The sequence below is a fragment of the Zalophus californianus genome, chromosome 1, assembly GCF_009762305.2.
Source record: "Zalophus californianus isolate mZalCal1 chromosome 1, mZalCal1.pri.v2, whole genome shotgun sequence".
Taxonomy (NCBI): Eukaryota; Metazoa; Chordata; class Mammalia; order Carnivora; family Otariidae; genus Zalophus; species Zalophus californianus.
In genome coordinates, this window is record NC_045595.1 from 110,008,233 (window position 1) to 110,030,390 (window position 22,158).

Here is a 22,158-nt window from a genome sequence, read left to right on the forward strand (position 1 = left end):
CCCTGTCATGGTCCTTCAAGAACTGATGTCAGTGGTGAAGGGGAAAGATGGTAGGAAGGATGCTGACGGTGTGCCTGAAAGGTGGGACCTCAAAGGTGCAAAGGAGAGGGACTAAGAGCAGGTGAAAGGGGGCAGGACCTATAGTAAAGGGAGCGGATTGTCCAAGTCAGTAGTAAACTTCTCATAACAGTGTGTCCCCACTAATTCAGCTGATAGGGATGAGAAGAGTAGGAAAGGAGGCTCTCCCTGCAGGCTGTAGGGGTCAGAGGAGGCTTTATGACTGCCTGGAATGTCAGTGCGGAAATTGGGAAATGGGTGGGCAGAAAGCTTTACTGATAGGGAGAAAGGGAAAGGAGTGATGCAAATGTGGTGGTGTGAAGCAACAGACACTTTAGGGGAACTGGGTGGGGGGGCGGGTAAGCAATCTAGTCGGAACACATCCTTTGTGCAGCGAGGCAACTACACATGACATTGAAAAGGTGGACTGGAGATAGATGGTGATTGGCCTTTAAAATCAATTTGATGAGTTTCAACTTTATTTTCTGGCATAAAGAAAATACTGAAGGGCTTTGAGCAAGAGAGAGATACAATTAGAGCAGGTTTCTCTTGCCCCTCCCTCTGTTTGTTTGTTTTTCTGTTTTGGGAAACTTACCTGTCACGTGTGTGTGTGTGTGTGTGTGTGTGTGTAGACTGGCTAAAACTTTAGAATGATTAGAGAAAGAAAGACCAGATAAGTATTTTTTTATTACGTCATGTTAGTCACCATACATTGTATCATTAGTTTTTGATGTAGTGTTCCATGATTCATTGTTTGTGTATAACACCTAATGCTCCATTCAATACGTGCCCTCTTTAATACCCATCACCAGGCTAACCCATCCCCCCACCCCCTCCCCTCTAAAACCCTCAGTTTGTTTCTCAGAGTCCATAGTCTCTCATGGTTTGTCTCCCTCTCCGAATTCCCCCCTTCATTTTTCCCTTCCTACTATCTTCTTCTTCTTTTTTTTTTTTTAACATATAATGTATTATTTGTTTCAGAGGTACAGGTCTGTGATTCAACAGTCTTACACACTTACCAGATAAGTATTTTTAAGTCAGCGCTTAGAACTATGCTCAGTGAGGTAAGGGACAATAAGCTGGCCGTGAATGAAAAGTTAAGAAATCTCATCAGAGTCATATAGAAAATAACCAAATGAAAATTTTAGAACTGGATAATGTATTATCTGAAATTAAAGAGTTACAGGATGCACTTAGCATAGAAATGAAAAAGTGAGCTTAAGGAGTTATCGATTAAACCATCCAATCCAAAGAAGAGGGGAACAAGAGTGAAAAAAATGCACAGAACCTCAGGGACACGATGAACAATTTCAAAAGGTCTAATACACGTGTTATTGCTGCTCCAGAGAAGGGGAGAGACACTTTGTAGAAACAATGGGCAAAACGATCTTAAATTTGGTGAAAGACAGAAGTTTATAGATTCAAGAAGCTCATCAAACCCATGCAGTATAAGGACAAAGGAAACTGGAGCACATATAGTCACACTGACCAGAACCAAGGAGAAAGAAAATATGGAAAATGGCTAGCAAAATCCAACACCCTGCAGACAAGGGAAAATGACGACCACTGACTTCTCATCAGGAAATATAGAGGCCAGAAAACAAGGCAAGAACATTTTTAAAGTGATGGAAGATGAAAAAACTCAGGATGGATACCTTTTAAGAAGGAAGGTGAAATAAGGTATTTTCAGATAAAAGAGAATTTCTTGGTAGCAGACCTAGAAGAACTGTTCAGGGAAGTTCTGACTGTAGGAAATGAAAGTAAATGGAAACCTGGATCTTCAGGAAGAAGCCAAGGGCATAAAAAAAAGGTGAACATGTGAGTAAATACAAAAACTATGCCCACTTGCGCCCAGCAAACTCTATTCTCCTGCATCTGCTCAGTCTAAGCAAGGAGCACAAGACAAAATTCTTCCCATCATTCTTTTTTTTTTTTTTTTAGGATCTGTTTATTTATGGGGGGGCAGAGGGACAGAGAGAATCTCAAGCAGACTCCCTGCTGAGTGGGGAGCCCAACATGGGGCTATGTCTCATGACTCTGAGATCACGACCTGAACCCTGAACGGAAATCAAGAGTTGGAGGCTTAACGGACTGAGCCACCCAGGTGCCCCTCCCATCACTCTTTTATACTGCTTTCCTGCCACCAACCCACCAGGAAATTCTGTTCTTCTCATCTTCAAAATATGTACACAGAGTCTTATGACTTTATAACCGCCACTATTCACTCAGTGTATTCACCCCGCAACACTGCCGTCATCTCATCTCATTGCAACAACCTCCTAATCGCCCTCTGTCTGCTTCCCCGACTCCCTACAGTCTGTTCTAGCAAAGCAGCTAGAGTGATCCTCTTCATACATAAATCTGTGTGTATCACTTCCAGTCATCTTCTTCTGTAAGCTCTCCATCTCAGAGATGCTGCTGGATGGATCATTAACATATCATTGTTAAAGGACACCTCATTGTGATTTTTTGTATATACCCAAGAAGACATTTAAAGAACTGAATAATTTTTACTCTAATTTAAAAAACCCCTTTCATTTCCATTAACTTGTTTATATGAACAAAGTTCTCAGAACATGTCTTCAAAAATGGGAAAAAAAAAGAGAATAGAATTGATATTGAATCTTATCTCATTCTACCAATGAAGAATATTACTTTATGGATACATGACCTAATTCAGAAAAAAAAAATTCAACCCCATCTGTGTCATTAAAAGATATGTTTTCAATAAAATTTTACTTCTCATGTTAAGCAATAATTTTTCAAAATTTAGAAATCTAATTTTGATCAGCTATGTCCAACAATAGTTATCATGATAACTCAATCCCTAGGACATTTTATAACACTTAGAGTCTTATGGATATAGAAAATAAAAATTTTAATATTTTTATTTATATTCATGTTTTTCTTCCAGAGAATTATTTGATAAGGTCATCTGTAAAATATTTTCAAGCATACAAATATTTTACATCAGAATAAAATTCTGGGTGAGAAAATGTACTAGAAAAACAAGTTCAGGAAGAAAAAGGAAGAATGTAGAATTTCCAACTGCTAAAGAAGAGTGTGTTCATGAATTTTTTAAAAGGACGATGATAGATATCAAATAGCCATGGGATTTAAATTCCATTGGATACATTTGAGATAGTGATGTAAACACTTTATTTTTAAAGCTGCCATATTTACGGTATGCTGGACATGGCATCTTTGGCCACTATTTAACTTTATGATGACAAATGTTATACATTTAAAAATGTTTAAGATGATAGTTTTTCAAAATTTTAAAAGGGAAACATAAGCAGAAAGTTTGAATCCTAGTGCTGTAATAGTATCTAACCTGGAGAATAAGTATTAATACTTATTAAATGTTAATATATGCCAGACACAGTATTTCACACATATTTTGTGAAATATTTATCATAAGGGTATGAGTAATGTCCTGGTTACTATTACTGCACAATAAATAACCCCAAACTTAATGGTGGTAGTAAAGCAATCATTTTATTTATCTCACAATTTTGTGGGCTAGGAATTTGGGAAGGGCTTGGGTGGGCCGTTCTCACATGGGGTGTCCTATACAGTTGCAGTCAGGTGTTGGCTGGGACTGCAGTCACCTGAAGGACCGACTGTGTGTGGATGCTCAAGTTGGCTTGCTCACCAAGTCGGTAGTTGATGTTGGCTGTTATCTGGGAGCTCAGTGGGCGCTACTGATCAGAGCACCTCTGTGTGACTCTCATCACCATGATGAGAGTGAGATGGCGCCATGATGGCGGTGAGACTGATCTCAAGGCAGTCAGATTCCTTATAAGGCAGCTGCTTTCCCTGAGATGAATATCCCAATGGTGGTAGGTGAAAGCCATATGGCTTTCTGATGTAGCATCACTTCCACTATATTCTACTGATCAAAGCAGTCACAAGCCCACCCAGAGTCAGCGGAAGGAAAATAGACCCCACCTGTCAATGAAAGGGGTGTCAAAGAATTTGAGAGCCATGCATTTATTTTTCTTATTAATTTTAAATACTGCTATTTCTGTAGCATTTTGTTTCTAATATTATTTCATGTGCCCTTTTTTTTTCTAAGTCAAGACTTTTTTCTTCATTTTATCTGAGGTTTATCTTCTTTTTGTCTTTTTATTTTATTTTGTTATTTTTTTTTTCTTTTGCGCCCCTGGAGTTCCATCCTCTTCCTTTCCTGAGTGCCTGTGGACAACGAGCTTTAGCTTGTGCCCAGGCTGGGCATGATTTTCCCTTCCTGACTCAGCCCTACTTTCTTCTTGCCTCCCTCCCTCCCTCCCTTCCTCTCTCCCTCTCTCCCTCCCTCCCTTCCTTTCTCCCTCCCTCCCTCCCTCAAAAACTTCTATGTTACCCGGCTTCAGAATATTTTACTTGAGAAAGGCCTTTTGGGGGAAGGACTGGGGAAATCACTATGGTATACACTTACTGTTGTACTGTAGTATCCTTCCTTAAGTTACCTGGCTTCTTCTTTTTTTTCATTAGCATGTGAATTTTTCCTAGCTCAATACGGTAAGGTTCAGCCTTGTTCATTCTCCTTCAGTATTGTATAGTGCTTAGTCTCTGTTGGGGACTTCCTAGGTAGAAATTAAAAAATTATAATGACTCAATAAAAGAATGAATCCAAGATTTGTATAGATATAGATATAGACACACACATTGGTTAAAAAAATATAGTGAGATTGCATTAAAAAAATTATTTCTCTCACCCAAACACCCTACCCCTGGCAACCACCGATCTGATCTCTGTATCTGTGAGCTTTCTTTTCTTTTCTTTTTCTTCTTTATTTTTAGGTTCCACATATAAGAGAGATCATGTGGTATTTGTCTTTCTCTGTCTGACTTATTTCACTTAGCATAATGCTCTCAGTGTCCATCCATGTTGTCACAAATTACAAGCTTTCTTTCTTTTTTATGGCTGAATAGTATTCTTTTGCATATGTGTCTGTGTATGTGTATAAGCACAATTTCTTTATCCATTCATCCACTGGTGGACACTTAGTTTATTTCCTAAAAAATATTAAAAGTAGAACTATCATACGACCTAGTAATTCCACTTCTGGGTATTAATTCAAAGAAAATAAAAACAGGAACTTGAAAAGATATGTTCATTGCAGCATTATTTAAAATAGCCAAGATATGGAAACAACCTACATGTCCATTGATGGATGAATGGACAAAGAAATTGTGGTGTGTATAGACAATGCAGTATTATTCAACCATAACAAAGAATGAGGGCTATGTTTTAAAACTGCCACAAGTAGATAATTATTTCTCTTTATAGATGAGGAAGGTAAAAACATAGTGAGGTTAAGTAATTTGCCTGAGATCATATTGCTGGTAAGTGATGGAGTTAGGATTCAAACCCAAGCGGTCTGACTTTAGAGCAGAGCTCCTAAACACAACAGCACTGCCTCCTAAGAAAGGCATGCCAGGGGAGCTGTGAGACCCCTTTGGCTGGATGAACATAGCTCCCCTCCCCAGTTCTACTCCAGAGCCTCCTATGGACACATGACCAACAATATCAAACTAGGGAGGCTGTCCTCAGAGTCCACACTTGGAGAAGTCTGTTGCTGTGGATACTGTTGTTGTTAGAGCTCTTTGATAACTCAAGGGATGAGGGGCAGGGAGAGGAATTGGGGAGGCTGCCGCTGCTGGTGCTCCACGTTCCTCAGCCTCCTCCATGTCGGGTGGAGCCGACCCTGGTACTTGCTGGCAGCTGCCCCCTTGCCCTTTGCTCCATGTTTCAGGTGACACATTGCTTTGTGGTCATAGTTCTAATCCTAACTACTCTAAACAGTTTTACATAAATATGGGAGAGTCCGCGTGGTGTGATTTGCTGTCCCCTCATTCTTGGCTTTGATTAATTAGCAGCCCTAGGGATCCTCAAAGGCATCTATATGATTTCCAGAAGAGTTAACTTTTTAAGAAGAACCTTGTCTTTCCTACTTTCTCTCCTGTCATTCTCAGAGGCCATAAAATTTCACTATTCCTCTCAGATTTTTAATTTATGGTCTTGCATGGATAGAGAAATTCACAAACTTTCTCAAGTTCTTCACATGCAGCCGACACTGCGGCAGTTGCTAGAGGGACTGATGTTGGTTGGTGGATGCCTGGGTTTAATGGGTCATCAAACAACTTTATGGTAAACACCTACATGGGCACTGACATCATCATCCCTTGAGTTAGGACAGATCGGTGGGCATGTGTGGGTCAGTCCCATGGGGCTTAAGCACAAGGGCCATTAACTGAACTTTCTTTCCTTCTTTCTTTCCTTCTTCAGGGCTGGTGTTCACGGGCCCTGGGCACAGACATCCCCACATCCACATCTGCACACACAGGTTCTTAACACTTTCTTTCAGTCTAATAGTTTTGGCACTCCAACTTCAGCCTCGGTCTCCTCAATTGTAAAGTGCTTCTCAGGCCTTCTATCCTTCAGAGGTTCTGAGAGGGTCAGTTACTGAAGCAGTCATGGTGGGCTTAACATTCTTCTTTGGGAATGAAAGAATGTTTGATGTATGTTACATGGTTCCCTGACATTCAAAAAGTCTCCCTCTCCCAGAGGATTATGAAATAAGTTAAACATTATTTTAAGGCTTACACAAAAGGAATGATCCCCGCCCCCCCCCCCGCATTGACATTGTTAAGCTTATTTGAAGAAATTCACATCAAACTCTTAAAACTCTAAAGGGACTCTAATTAAGAATGGCTAATGAACCTCTAGGTGTCATTTTTTAAAAATATAACTCTAACATGATGACCAAATATAATTTACCAACCTTAATGATCTAAGGTTCAGATTTTTTTACATGAATTCAATCCAAGCTTCCAAGAAGAAATAGCACCACATACTTCAACATTCCAAAATTGTTAGGTTTTTTTAAAATTCCCATGTTGGAAGATATCACAGGTAGTGACCTCCTTAGCGCTTCCTCAGGAAAGTTAGAGATAACCTTTCCTCCCCAGCCACAGACCTGGCTCAATTACAGGTCTGTGGCAGGATAAGGTTAAGGGGATGGGGGGAGGACAGGGAAGAGGAGGGAGACAGAAGCAGAAAAATCAATTCAAATTACTTGGATGACAGTGACTTAGAGTCTCCTCTGATAGACAGACACGAACCGCCAGGATGCTGGCCGCCCGCACCGGAGCGGCGGGGAGTCAGACAGCAGAAGAGCACGCCAAGTTAAGGAAACAGTCTGGGCTTTCCATAGGGGGCAAAGACAAATCTCCCAAGAAAGCCCCTGAAAATGGGAAAGACAGCAGCCTCAGCCCCTTGGGGCAAAGCCAGCTCAGGGCGCGGCAACTGGCTCTGGTGCGCGAGGTGGAGATGAACTGGTACCTCAAACTGTACGAGCTGTCGGGCGAGCACACGAGCGCCTGCACCACCGGCATGCCCCACAGGTAAGCCTCCGACCCCGCAGCGCCGGCTTTGCCAGCCGCCACTCGTCAGAGCCCGTGCGAGGTCTCTTGCTTTGTCCGCGCTGCTGGCGATCTCAGCAGCTCTCATTGTTTTGTGGATGATTGACCCTTCAGAAGGTGTAACCCCAAAGAGCAGGAACTTGGTGAAAATGGCAAATAATGCTCCCGGGATGGGGATTCAGAACTGCCCCCCAACCCCCGCTCCGCCCCACGAAGGAGGCTGTAGGCGCTCCAGAGCTGACAGGTACAAGGAGTGTGGCATTCAGATTTGTCTTAAGTGAAAATCAGAGGAGTTGGAAGATTGCAGGAAAGGCCCCTTTCCAAAACAGCAACAAAAAAAAGACTTGGCCATCTGTCCCCCCCCCCTCCCCCCCCCCCCCCCCCCCCCCCCCGCTTCCTTTACCTTGAAAACTTAGGCGTGAAGGAGGGAAATGTGTTTTGCTTGTTTGAAGAGTGGACAGCTGAATGGTGTGAATTTGTTGAATGAGAGCTTAGTCTGGCAGTGGGGGTGTGAGCCCCTTGTCTGAGTAAGGAAGACACTATCAGGAGAAAATGGCACATTTAAAAGAAAATAGGTAAAAAAAAAAAAAAGAAAATAGGTAAGTGCAAGACAAAGCTCTGTAGATTTAATTTCTGTTCTTTTCTCACACTCAGCTTCAAATAATGCAGAGCAGAAAGAGTTCACAAATCTGTGTTATAAGGCAAAAGGTACTGAGCAACAGCATTCCGAGTCCCAAACTTTAAGAGTGCTTATTCCCTACAATCGTTACAAAAAAAAAAAAAAAAAAAAAAATTCTTAGGAATGAAAGACAATTTTGCAAGGACAATTATTGTGAAAATAAAGCCTAAAATAACTATTTTCATTAAATGGTAATAAAAATTAACTAGAAATAAAAAACTGTTGTGACAAAATGGTCCAAGTATAGAATACTTCTTTTGTAGAGACTGCATGGTAGCATAGAGATCACTGAATACATTCTATTTATCAAAGCATCCCAGTGTGCTCTGAGCTGTCCCCATTTTTATATCTCTAATTCCAAAAGCATACCATAGAAAAATTAATTTAGCAATTGAATCAATTTATTTAGCCATTGATGCCTGTAGACTAACAGGTTGTTGGACTACAAACTTCAAAATGCCTGAACTTCCCTTTTTCCATTCCCTTTTCAAGGCAGGAATAAAATAGATATTTCCAAATCTAAGCCACTATTTTAAAAATCAACATTTAAAAAGTAGAACAAGATAAGGTTTCTAGAAATGTTCTGTGAAATACATTTACTATTTATGGCCAGAGTGATTTATCTGAAACTCTTGTAAGCTGTTGTGCCTACATTTGGGGTACATGGAGGAAGGACGCAAGGAGAATAGTCTCAAGTCAAAGAAAGCTTGAATGATCTGTCAGTGTTGGGGACATACTTCATATCTATCAATCTTAAAGCTATCATTAACGAGCTTCTGGAAAGAGTTAAGTGGCAAAGGAAAACCCTGATAATAATTTCCTTCTGTAACACATTCTTTTACTTTCTCTTGACCGCAAGCTTTTTCTTAAAGGAGTTGTACACAGGAATTGTATGATCCTGTTTTATGTTCTGTTTTGTGATCATAAAATTCCTACTCTATTATCTGATGGTGGAGTGACATTTATCAGGTCAGGGGGAATATTAATTAAGGTAACCATGTTTAGCCATCAACTTCTGGGAAAAACAAATATCTCCTCTTTTTTGCTTTACTCAAACAGTAACAATTTGTCCTGTAGTCAGAAGAGATGACCCAGAATTAATGGTTTCCATGGTACTCTGTGGGGCAGTGTTATTGATCATTGATTTGCAGTAACTTTGGGTGCCCTTTGCTTAGGGAGATGTTAAAGAACAGTGAAAATCATGTCTATCCTACATCATCAGAAACTAAAAATGTCCCCTCCCCCTTTCTTTTTGCAACATGATTGTTTCTAGGAGGAAACTAGTGTGTGCAGTTGGAACTGAGTCTATTTAGAAATTAGATTGACTTCGGAGCTTTATATGTGCATATTTCAGAAAAAGACAATTTTTCTAATCGTCAACTCCTTTCCTTTTTATACCGCAATGTTGGAACTACTTACCTCAGTTGAGTCCTTGAGATCACTGGGATGATGACAATTACCAATGATATAATCCTCTCAAAGTGTAATGTAGGTAGTAGAATGTGCACTCTGCCAAGCCACCTTTTTCTTTTCTTTCATTTATAAATGAAAAGCATAGCCCAAGAGTGGTAATTCTGTTAGAGACCTGTATGTAGAATACAAATATGATTCAAATAAAAACAGACGTGCTCATCTGTGAAACCTTACTTATAGGACAGAATGTGAAATATGTTGACGAATCCTTGAAGATATTACACATTTACTATGGGCAAGCATTTTATGGGTTGTTAGTTAATGGCCATCAGTAGGGAAGTGCTAGAGGGCTGTAACTCCCATTTCCTTTCTGAGAGGATGGAGTGAAAATATTTTACAGCATGTTAATTCTAGTTCATGAGGGACTTGAGGATTGTCTTATCCTCAGATTCAGTGATAACCTATATTTTTAAAAAGGGTATTATTAAATGATTAGAAGAAAGCATTAGAGATTGAGAGGGGTCCAGCAGTCCTGGTATATTTAAGAAATGAAATTGCAGGAAGCAGGGCAGAGAATGCACATTTGTCTTGTGGGAAATGGTTCTGACCCCCCTTTCTGGGGCTGTGTCTACATAAGACTACGTATGAAACAATCTAATATCATTTGCTTCGTACTAATTGGCCATTTTACAGAGTTGACTGATCACATTGTGATGGCCGGTGTATTTTATATGATGGCTCATTCCTCTGCATAGTGAGAAAGAGTGGTGCAGGCACTAGTGTCCTGAGGTTGGAGGCAAAAAGTTGGCTTTAAGTTCCTGTGCAACTGTGGATATGATTATTTATTTATTTATTTATTTATTTATTTATTTATTTATTTATTATTTGAGAGAGAGAGAGTGAGAGAGAGCACAAATGGTGGGCAGAGGCAGAGGGAGAGGGAGAAGCAGGCTCCACACTGAGCAGGGAGCCCAATGCGGGGCTCGATCCCAGGACCCTGGGATCATGACCTGAGCTGAAGGCAGACGCTTAACTGACTGAGCCGCCCAGGTGTCCCTCTTTGTTGTCTTTAAATAACAGGGTTTTTTTCCAGATTACAAAAGTAGTGTCTAAATTTGGTAAAAAATTTTGAAAACAAAAACATCTAAAGAAGAAAGGCAACTATTGCTAATAATTGGTGTGCGTTTCCCCAGCCTTTTGAGTTGGAATCATAACTATATATTCTGTTTCCTACCTTTTTTTCATTTAATATTATGCCAGTTCATTTTATTATCTTAAAGACAACTTAAAAATTTCTAAGGACTGCGTCTTATTATATTATTGTTTTGCTATTCTTAATTTGCTTACTATTTATCATTATTGTAAATAATACTATGATAAATATCTTTATACAGATTTAAAAAATCGTATCTCTGGTTATTTTCTTAGGCTTTATTCCTAAAAGTGTAATTAGTGGGTGGATATTATATATATAATATTACAAATACATATATACACACATACATACGTATTTATTCTTAATGTATGTCGAGCAATTGCTTTCTGGAAATATTTTCTCAGGGTGCTCTCCCACTGGCAATATTCAAGGATACCTATCTCATTGCTTTCTCTCTATATATAGTGTTTATATGGAATCCATAGCATTGAGATTTTTTAAATTTTTTAAAATTCCAGTATAGTGTTATATTAGTTTCAGGTGTACAGTACAGTGATTCAACACTTCTATACTTTACTCAGTGCTCATCGTGACAAGTGCACTCTTTAATCCTCATCATATAGCACTGAATTTTATAGTTAAACAAATTGTTGGGTAAGTTATTTAACTTTTTTGAGTCTCAATTTCTTTGACAGCAAAAGAGGACTAATAACATTATAAAGGATTGTCGGTAAAAATTAAATGAGATAATGTAAGAGCAATGTATTTTGGTTTTGAATTCTCTAAAATAAGGGTTGAAATGTGACCCCATATTGTGCATGGTGTCTTGAAAGCTTATGAAGGTAATTAAGGATGGGGTGACTCTTAAAATATCTGGCAAACGTGCACTTCACCTAGCACCTGACAGCTGAGGATCCTGTTGTGCTCAATTAATACTTATGAGATACCACTGTGTGCTCTTAATAGAGACTTTTTGGGGATTCATACAGTCACAACCTCCTGGGGAAATGTGACTTGGGGGTAGAATACAAAGAGCTCTTAAATACTTTTTAATACAGTATTAACATTCCAAACCATAGCTGACTGAACCTATTAAATTGAAATGACTGGGAACATTTCGTGGGGCAAGTCAACACACGAATGAACAGTTAGCTAAAGCGCTTCAATAGTGACTTCTACCAGCTGAATAACTGTTTCTTCTTAAGCAGAGAGTTACACTGAGCCACATTTCTAATATTTTCTCTTTTTGCTATCAAAACTTGACTTCCTAGACATCATTTACTTCTGCCTACTTCCAGAGGATCAGATGTGGTTCTCTGCGAGGACAGGTAGTTCTCCAAGGTGAGTTTTGGTGGATGCTCTTCCTGCCAACAGGGCAGCAGGTGATGCAAGAGCTTAGCAACCTCTGGCTTGAGTTTATGCAGGAAGATCTGCAGTTGAGAATCAAGCCTGAGATCAGGGAAGTTACCACAGGAAGTTAGGTACAGCCTCGGGGACATAAGACTTGTACTTAAATAAGAAGTGCTATAAAAAAGAAGGTCATAAAGCTCAGAGGAGAGAGTGAGTGCCTCCAGCTGGAGTGCTTGGATCTGGACCTGGAAGATGAGCAGGACGTAAGCAAGATGAGGTCGGGGCTGGGGAAGACAATCCATGTGGAGGGAAAAGTGTGAGCTAGAGTGTGAAATGGAAATGGAGAGCTGCTTCTATTCATGAGACACCCACAAGTGCCCCAGAAAGGTTCTTGCAGGCTGGAGCTGGGAGTGTGGCCAGGAGAATGGAGGGATAGGAGACCATGTGCAGAAACTTGAGAGTCAGACGGAGACTAGGCATGGAGGAGAGGTAGTGCATGCAGGCCACTCTCAAGAAGAGGCAATGGAGACGAGAGGATGATAGTTGAAGTCTGAAGCAGGGTCCAGGGAGGAGTTTGCTGCAGAAGGCTGATCTGTAGATTTTTTTTGGGCAGAAGGGAAGATTCTAGTGGGGAGAGAAAGTGTGTAAAACAAGTAATGAATCCAAGTCCCCAAGGAGGAAGAAGACAGAGTCAAGGGCACTAAATGCAGGTGTTAGCTTTGGCAAAGGGAAGTGTTGATGGAGCCCGATGATGAAGAACATGCCTCTGGAGTCCCATGGTTTGCAGGCTGCATTCCAGCAGTGTCACCTACCGACCAGAGGCTCTGGGCAGGGCCCGTCATCTGACAGAGGCAGTTGGCTTGGGGGTTAAGGCCATAGTCCAGGAACCAGGCTGCTGGGTTCAAGCATTGGCTCTGCCACTGACAAGCTGTGTGACTTAGTTTCTCTGGCTGTTAAAGGTGGATAATGAGAACACCAATGCTATAGAGGAGATAAAATGACTTAAATAAGGAAAGCACATGCGGTCTGGCCCATAGCAAGTACACTGTTATATGAAAGTCCTTACCAGAGTTGCTGTCACATGCTCCATGCCCTTGTTTTTATCATGAAACGATTACTGGACCTATTATTAGAGATGCCTCCCCTTTCTGGAGTGTACTAACTCTACTCTGATTCTGTAAATGGGTACAAGAATACCTAGCTGAGAAGACTGTTGTGAGGATTCCATGAAATTATGTAAAACATCTGGTAAAGACTGGACATGCAATCATTTTTGGTCCCCCTGTTCCTCCCGCCCCCCGCCACTGATTGAGAACACAGTGGACAGTAACAGTAAAATGGTATCAGGAACAGAATATAGTGAGATGGAAATGAGCTACAATGGAATAACTAAGTTTTTAAAAAAGATTTATTTATGTATTAGAGAGAGAGAGCGCAGGGGAAGGGGCAGAGGGAGAGAAAGAGAATCTCAAGCAGACTCCCCGCTGAGTGTGGAGCCCAATGTGGGGCTTGATCTCACAACCCTGAGATCATGACCTGAGCTGAAACTAAGAGTCAGACACTTAACGGACTGTGCTACCCAGGTGCCCCAGGAATAACGAAATTTTTAAACCAGTATTTTGTTTTCTTAGAAAATACTATTGATTAGATTCTTTTGTTATTAAAGAAAAAGCTCTTTTCTAAAGGATGATACATATTTCTTTGAGCAAGCATGTTTTCTTTAAGGTTATAAATCTTAGAATGTTTATATGAGAAGTCACCTAGAAGTATCTTTCCAGAGATGTTAGAACATGAAGATGTTTTTGTATATTTTAACTATGATTTTAGACAAGGAGCTAGAAAGATTGCTTCCTCGCTCTTTGTTCTGTTGTTTTGTATGTTGGTGCAAATCTTAGACTCTAGAATGACTGGATGAGTGAGAGGGTGAACCTCAATAGGGCAGGCGTTAGATTAATTAGAGGAAGTGCCTGGCATCCCAGCAGCAGCCCTAGGGGAAGGGTGGGATTGCCATGGTTTCTAAAGGTGATGTTGATGTCCTTTTGACTTAAGGGCCAGGAGGCTGTCAGTGCCCTGTGCAGCTGTACCCTCATGGGGGTGAGTTGGAAATAGACATCCTCCACAGTAGTAGCCAAATACCTAGGGGCTTGCTTCAGTCTGCATCCCTGTGACTACTTTTTAGGTTACCTTAGGAACATGTAGGCAGTTTCTCAGTTTGATATTCCTGTTAACTGGGTCATGTTCGCATGTGTCCAGTCCATTCTGAAGGACTGTGGACACACCGAAGGCAGAGTCTATGTCTTGGTCTTCTAATTTGCCCACATGGTTCTTCCCGAACTGGATGTCAGTGGGTTAGAGAGAGCACAGCAGCTCTGGTTCCCCCACCATTCCTGGGGGTGGGCTCACGTAATGGCTGGGGCGTTTGGTTGAGAGGTTTGCACTTATGATTCGAATCCCATTTTGCCTTGTGATCATAGTAAGGTTTTAAAATTCTCCAAAACTCAAAGTCTTCTCTGTAATATGAGAAGACTAGACAGGTTGATCTCTCGGGCTCTTTTCAGCTCTGAGCCTACATGGTTTAATGATATCATAATCCAGAGTACAGGGATAGAGTTTGATTTCCCGCTCACTGACCTACACAGGGATTGTGCTTGTGTTATCTCAGCAAGGAAAAAGAAACATGTTGATGCTTTGTTCTGAAGTTGTGGGAGCAGGAGAACATTCTCCAGTATTTTTTTTTTTTTAAGATTTTATTTATTTGACAGAGAGAGACACAGCGAGAGAGGGAACACAGCAGGGGGAGTGGGAGAGGGAGAAGCAGGCTTCCTGCGCCCGATGCTTGGCTCGATCCCAGGACCCTGGGATTGTGACCTGTGCTGAAGGCAGACGCTTAACAACTGAGCCACCCAGGCGCCCCCATTCTCCAGTTTTTAAAGTGAATTGTTTTAGTAATTGGTTGAGCACTGCTAGGTATGTTTGATTTTTTTTTTTAAGTTTTCTTTCTTTTAGGGCACCTGGGTGACTCAGTCAGTTAAGCGTCTGCCTTTGGCTCAGGTCATGATCCCAGGGTCCTGGGATGGAGCCCCGCATCAGGCTCCCTGCTCAGCAGGGAGTCTGCTTCTCCTTCTCCTTCTGCTGTTCCCCCTGCTCTGTTTGCTCTCTTCGTCAAATAAATAAAATCTTCAAAAAGTTTTCTTTTTTTAAAAGAAGATTTTAAAGTAATCTTTGCACCTGACATGCGGCTCGAACTCACAACCCCGAGATCAAGAGCCACATGCTCTACTGACTGAGCTCGCCAGGCACCCCTAAAATTTTCTTCAATAGAAGGAGACAGAGTCACACAAACACCTTCAATTTGTAATGTCCCTGTTAGTGAAATGTCTTCACATACATTATCTTCTGTGCTAATGGTTTTATATTTATTTTCATGAGTATTGGGAAGAAATGTATAATTTAGACCTCTAACCTATGAACTCATGGCCATTATGGCAGAGGACAAGGCTAGGTTTTAAAATAAATGAGTCAGTTGAAAGGAAAATATTCACTGAATCTGAGTTAGAGGTAGAACCCAGATCTGACAAGCATTCTGAAGGTGGGACGCACAGGACTATTTATTTAATCTCCTTCACATGCATCAAGCATCTCTAACACATCACTTCTTCTGCCCAGGGCTTTTTATAGTCATCCCATTGAATTCATATAACAGCCCCATGGACTTGTTATAACGCACATCCCTCAGTGAGGAAGAGTATTCCCTTGCTGTCTGTTGTTGGTTATTGTTTCTTCCTTTCTCATTAAGGGGGTGAAATATTCCCTGGATTGTCTCTTTAATGGATATGCTCACATACATTCCAGGCTAGCTGTTCGAGCCATTGCTAGTCTACTCCCTGTCTAAGGTCAGCCTTCCTACTTCTTTCTCTATGTACTGAAGATTCTGCTTCTCATGGGTTGGGGCAACGTCATGCGGTGATTTTAAAATTTAGCCTTAGTCCTACAGCTTAATTTCATTTTTTACAGCTTAATATCATTTTATACAGCTTAATTTCATTTTATACGCTTAATTTTTATAATATACAGCTTAATTTACTATTTTTTTTTTTTTTACATTTGCCCCACAGCTTATTGTGCACTTCGGTATTAGCCAATGAGAGACACTGTGTACCTTGCCTTCTCTGTGAGCCTCAGGGCCTACCTAAACTGGGGCAGGCAAATATAAGCTCTGATGTCAGGCATGAGTCCTGGTTCCACTACACATTATCTACGTGACCTTGACCTCAGTCTCCTCCCTTGTAAATGGGAATGACAATACCGCACATTCACAGAGTTGGGAGGATTAAGTGGGAGAATATCTATAAAAGTTTCAGCACAGGGGTGAGGGCAGAGAGGACCCTGGAGCAAATTCTATTATTCCCACCCTCCCCTTTGGAGGCCATTAGCCTTCATCTGTTATTTTTTGCCCCCACACTCCTCTTTTTGCTAGATTCCTTCGGAGAGCTCCCTAGCCTGGGAAAATACGCCAACTCTAAGACAATGATCTTGACATGCTGCTTCCCTCCTTGCTTCGCTTAGAACTCTGCTCTTCTAAGATTTTCATTTACGCCCTCGCTTAAAATCCTTTCTGATTAACCAAGGATTAATATCTATCTGACATGTCCTCTCTCCCTCCACAGTGGATTGGCCCCTTGTCTCTAGGATAGAAAGGCCTAGGTTTAAATTCTGCCTGTGTTGTGGGCCAGTTGTGTGAATTTCAGCAGATCATGTCTCCTCTCTGAGCTCTAATTTCTCTATCTGTATGGTGAAAATAAAAGCATTTGCGTTATCAGCTAGGATGTTAAAGATGGGATGAAAGTATATATGTGAAAATGTTATGTTATAAACCGCTACCTATATGTTTGCTATTGTATTATTTTATTATCTTCTTTCTGACACATTGGCTCTAATTCAGTCTAGAACATGGCTTGAGGAAATGATTTCCTCTCACCTGCTTTTCTAGCAAACATAGGGGGTAAATACAGCCATACATCTTTCCCAGACCCTGGATAGGGTTTCTTGAGTACATTGACAAAGAACAGGACACCTGCCTTGTTTGATTTGATTTTAGAAAAAATCAGCAAGTGCTTACTGAGTCCTTATGATCTACTGGGCACTTTCCTTAGACTATTCAATTTAATCCCTCCCAATAACCTGTGAGGTGGCTATTTTTGCTAGCTCCACTTCATGGGAGAAAGCCCAGGCTGACAAAAGACCCTGCCCTAGGTCAGATGGAAGGAAGTGACAGAGCCAGTACTTGAACCTGGGTGGTCGGCCTGCAGATGTCACCTTTTAACCCCACAGAACACTCCCTTTCCCTGGTTTGGATTGATTATAGATCACGACCAAGATGTCGCTTGAGTAATTTTACCTTTCACTTTCCATCGCAGTATAAGGTACCCTGATGCAGGGTGTGGGAGTCACAGCTTCCCCTCCTTGTCTGAGGTCTTGAATTTGGCCCTGCATGTATCTAGCAAAAGGCAGGGGGAGGCTGGGGAGCAGCTTGGATGGGGAAAGAGTCACTCAGATGGAGAGCAAAGGGCTGCATCGTAGAGTGGACTGTGAAGTTCAATATTTATTCAGACTTCTCTCCCTGGAAGTTATTTCCATCAAAAGAGCTGGTTAAGAGCAGAGGCTCTGGAAGCCCCACATGGCATCCTCTGTTTGATGAATGTAACTACATTTCAGATCTTTGGCCCTCTCCCTCTCACGCGAGCTCTGAGAGGATACAGACGGTCCACAGCCACTGCTGCCTTGGCCTCTCCAATTTTAGCTCGTGGTTGTCACTAAATGGCATGTGCTAATGGGCTGCCAGAGATTTTCGCTGTTGTGTGAGGTGCTTCTGCTTTGTGGGAGGAAGACCCGGCGTAGTTTTGAGAGGCACTTGCTCACATCTTGTCTGGAGATGACAATTGAAGCAATGCTGCCTTCCCCACAGCAACCCCTCAAGCTACACGAAATGTCATCAAGTGTCAAGTCTCCCCGTTTGGGAGAAAAATCTCCATTCCAAGGCAAGAGAAATGGGGAGTTTTGTGTGCATCGTTACACACATTGCAACCTAATTGCAAACAGAAACTTGCCAAATATTTCTTCAGTCACCAAGAAATTAAACTGGGCTCCCAACCAGATACCCGATTCTGGTTCCCAATCCAGGAAGAGTTCTTGAATGCTTATTACGGTTAGGTTACAAGTGAATACCCTTCACTAAATAAAGTCCATTGATTTTATTAAAGATCACTCTTGCTGCTAAATCCTGAAACTTCAGGGACTTGACCTAAGAAAGCTTATTTCTTACTCATGAGAGTCCAGTCAAGAGTAGGAATGTCCAATCAGTGTGACCCAGGCTGATGAAAGTTCTGTCACCTTCACTTTGGTGTTCTAAGATGGCCAGTGGCTGAGAATGGACACTGATCCAATAGAGAGGAGAGAGTATGGAGGCTCATGTGAAAGGCACTTCACAGGCCAGGCCTGTAAGTGACACCTGTAAGCAGCAGTGGCATTGACTGGAACTCAGTCACATGACCATTCTGAACAGCAAGAGAGGCTGGGAAATGTAGTCCAAATGCATACCTAGTAAGGGAGACATAGACATGGTGAACAGCTGGCCAGACTCTGCCACAAAGCCATGGTCAGAGCAGAGGAGGTGCTAAAGCAGAGTCTGTTTGTTTCCTAGAACCGGGAGAGATGAAGGCGTTCCCTTACCCTCAATGTCATTCTCTTTGTTCCAAGCCTGATGCACCAATCCTATCACACCAGCACCTGATGAGAGCCACATGGTGGGTCCATATCTTTTGGCTTCTCTTCTTGGAACTTACTTTCCTGTTTTCCTGAGAAGGCTAATGTCCCTCAGAAACCTGTAGATGGCGATCTGATAACAGCTTGTCAGGGACTTGGATCACAGCCTTGCTTACGTCAATCCATGAGTGCTCCGCTCTCCTTTTGAACCTCTCCGAGCTTTTCTTATTGCCCTGAGAATCACTTATAGATGGGTGAGCCAGGAGCCTCCCTGCAGCTCATGTTTTATTCCTCCCCCACTCGGTTGGGAGATGAGGTTGCCGGAGTCAGCAGGTCATCCCTTCCCATGGTAACAGCCACAGGCTCTGGCGCCACAGACACGCACTGCTATCTCATGAAGTGGGACCAGGCCCATGGAAACAAAAGTCAGAGAGCACTTGTTGAGAGCCAAGAGAGCTCATTAATGTAGTCTGTTATTTCAGAACTGGTCAGGTGTGTGTTTTTAAGAAGAGCTTCCATGACAGTCTGTTCATTCAAACAATGTCATTATCACTCATGTTTTTCTAGAAGGCACCTATGGGATTCTTGATGACGGACAAGCCAGTCACTCTGTTCCCAGCAGCAGGATATGACATGGTTTTGAATGTAATATGATTAAAGAAAATGGCCTATCATTTATGGTGTACTGACATTCCTTCCCTAGCTCAACAAGAGCCTCAAACAAGATACATGTCCATTTTTGTGTGGAATGGTGAGGAATTGGAGGAAAAATTGGTTAAGAGAATTTGGGTTTGTATTCAAGACATTTTTCTTTACTATAAATATCTCCCATTTAAGTTACTTAAAAAAAAAATCAAAGCCCAAAGTGTATTTTGTAGCTTAATCTTCATATGGAATTTGATTATAGCAATGAGCATTAGTAGGAAACAAACTGTCCAAAAGGGCTGTTGAATTATTTAATCACCTCTGGTTCTAAGGAGGTGATAGGATAAACAATTCCGTAAGTGGGATGCATTTGAAAGATCAGCTCTTTCTGTCTCCAAGCTTAGTAATTTGAATGATGCGACTATCCAAACACCAGTTTCTTGTTGAACAAATTACTAAATGCTTAAATCTGTTTATAATACTTTAGAAATTCCAGATGGTCATTTATCCAAAAGAAATGGCAAAGAAGTATCAAGTTGAAATGTGTTTTTAAAGTATTTTCAGTTAAATGAAATTCCAACGAAGTCAATATTCAGAATTCAAGGATATTCTTTTATAACTATATATGTAATATTGAAAGAATTTCTGACAAACTAGAAAATGAAACAGAAATTCATTCAAGAGCTTTGATCGTCTATTATGTTCAATTCTGGGGATGCGGGGGGTACATAAGGTTGAGTCCTTATCCTGAATAATCTTGGGGTCCTTTCAGGGAAGATAAGAAAGAGCACAGGACAGTTTTATTGGTGTGATCTGAGAAGGGGGAATGAAGTGCTATGGAAATGAAGGAGTGATTAGTTCTGCCAGGAGGTGGGGAGACAAAGGAGAGAAATGTTAGGAAGAAATAAACATGAAATGTACCATTTCAAGTGGACTTTTACAAGGATGTGCTGAGCTCGTGAGACCCCAAGCCAGCAAGGAGGCAGGTGGAAAGTCATGTGTGGTCTGTGGCTCAAGAACAAAGTTGATCTTTTCTTAGGCTAGTCATCAGCTAAACCACCAAGTTGCTAGGGATGGAAAAAAGCTTGTGAGAATGGGCAAGACAATATTTCTAAATGGAGCAATTAGTCACAATTAGGTCTTGTTCATCTGACATTGTCAGAGAATGGAAATTTTCACTCAAGCGATTTTCCTGATACCTGAAACTTTCTAATTTAAGTGTCAAGGCTTTATTTTAACTTTTTAAACCTGAAGAAACAACTTGACAACTCCAGTTTATCTTAATAAACGTCAGCTCTTGTGTTACGTTAAAATGTCCTCAGGGACTATTAAGGAATATAGAGCTATTTGCCTTGAAAATTAGAGGCTTCATTTTGCTATTTTATTTTTAAATTTTGTCTTCTGTATTTCCCCCTCCATTGCGTTTTGTGTATCCTCACCTTGCTGTAAATTTTTCTTATTGCTGTCAGTATGCCTGCCTCTAATAGTTTTTTTCATCTAATTTTCTACCTTTACTCTGCTGAGGAGTGGGAAATAAGAGGCTCTGTCTTGCTTGAATTATGACCAAGAAAGAGTAAATGGTTTATGAATTGAGGTACTCTCCCAGGAGGTTTGGGACATGGGCTTTGTGATGTCTTATTTGTTTATTCTTGGTTGTGTTTTATCTAGCAAGATTGCTAAAAAGGTGACCTCTAAAAGAGGCAGTTGTTACTTTATTTGAGCTAGTGTTTGAATCTGTTTGGGAAAATGCCAAATGCTGAAATTGTTTCATGTTGAAGTTTATCTTGGAATAATCCTTAGGGATTTTAGAAAAGCAAGCCACGTAGAACACAATTTTTCAAAATGTTGATAGGACACTGGTACTCTAGATTTTATAAATTTCCCAGCAGACAGACCATACTATCACAAATAAAGTAAGCAAAGTGAAGCTATTCATTTGTCTTCCACAGCAGAAACACACTGAGGGCTTTTCAGTGGATCATTTTTTCAACTATACTGCCTTGGAACTTTGGTCAATGATTGAGCATTTATAGTATTACATGGTGAAATGACATTTCACGAGGCAGTGTGGTCTACTTAGGAATTTAAAACATATAAGCTAATTTAGCTTACTTACCTCTGCAGAGGTGGTACTGTTTCCCTCATTTTTCTGAAGAGGAAACTAAAAACTCAGAGACACTCACATCACACAGTAGCATATTGTCGGGCAAAGATTTTTAAGCCCGTCCGTCGGACTTCCCAGCCCAGGCTTCTGGAAACTTGCACTTTATTCCAGTTCTTACAATAACTGATTCCAAATGTTCTCTAATTTATGTGGATGTTTCTTTCCTTATTTGTAAAACAAGAAAATCTACCCAGTTGATTTCTAAGACTTCTCAGAGCTCTGGTTAGAATCCTAGATTTTTTTAGATTTTTGTTAAGTGCCTCGGAGAGGTTGATGAAGAGGTAGATTGGTTCAGACGGAATCATGCCAGTAAGACTTCACAGCGGGTACATTGTATCACAAAACTGAACCTGTACCATTTTAGGCCTGGCTTTTACAGCTGAGATTTTATGGCTGTGTCCCAACCTCCCAGCCTTGTCTCTGACAAGTTCCAGACCCCAAAAGTGTGTGTGTTAGAAGATGGGTGAGCCCACGGCAGAGCACGTGGAGCGGTGACCGCGGAGG

At 41.1% G+C, this 22,158-nt stretch overlaps 1 protein-coding gene and 1 long non-coding RNA gene across 4 annotated transcripts in view; one reads left to right on the plus strand and one right to left on the minus strand.

The window, feature by feature from the left end:
• Positions 1 to 3,549: 3,549 nt before the first annotated feature.
• LOC113918828 lies at positions 3,550 to 21,719 on the minus strand. 2 transcript variants are annotated; one of them, XR_003518696.2, is made up of 4 exons: positions 21,607 to 21,719; positions 9,584 to 9,749; positions 4,496 to 4,643; positions 3,550 to 4,254 (listed from the first exon to the last, which is right to left on the minus strand). It is a non-coding gene; the product is annotated as an uncharacterized LOC113918828 (long non-coding RNA). The 2 variants fall into 2 exon arrangements; XR_003518697.2 differs by lacking the exons at positions 9,584 to 9,749; positions 21,607 to 21,719 and adding an exon at positions 7,140 to 7,277.
• KCNAB1 (potassium voltage-gated channel subfamily A member regulatory beta subunit 1) overlaps positions 7,192 to 22,158 on the plus strand; it is a 398,382-nt gene continuing 383,415 nt past the window's right edge. For both annotated transcript variants that reach the window (XM_027587681.2, XM_027587679.2), the window contains exon 1: positions 7,192 to 7,467. In XM_027587681.2, coding sequence (XP_027443482.1) covers positions 7,193 to 7,467 — 275 coding nt within the window. In that variant the 5' untranslated portion in view covers position 7,192. The remainder of the gene's footprint in view (positions 7,468 to 22,158) is intronic.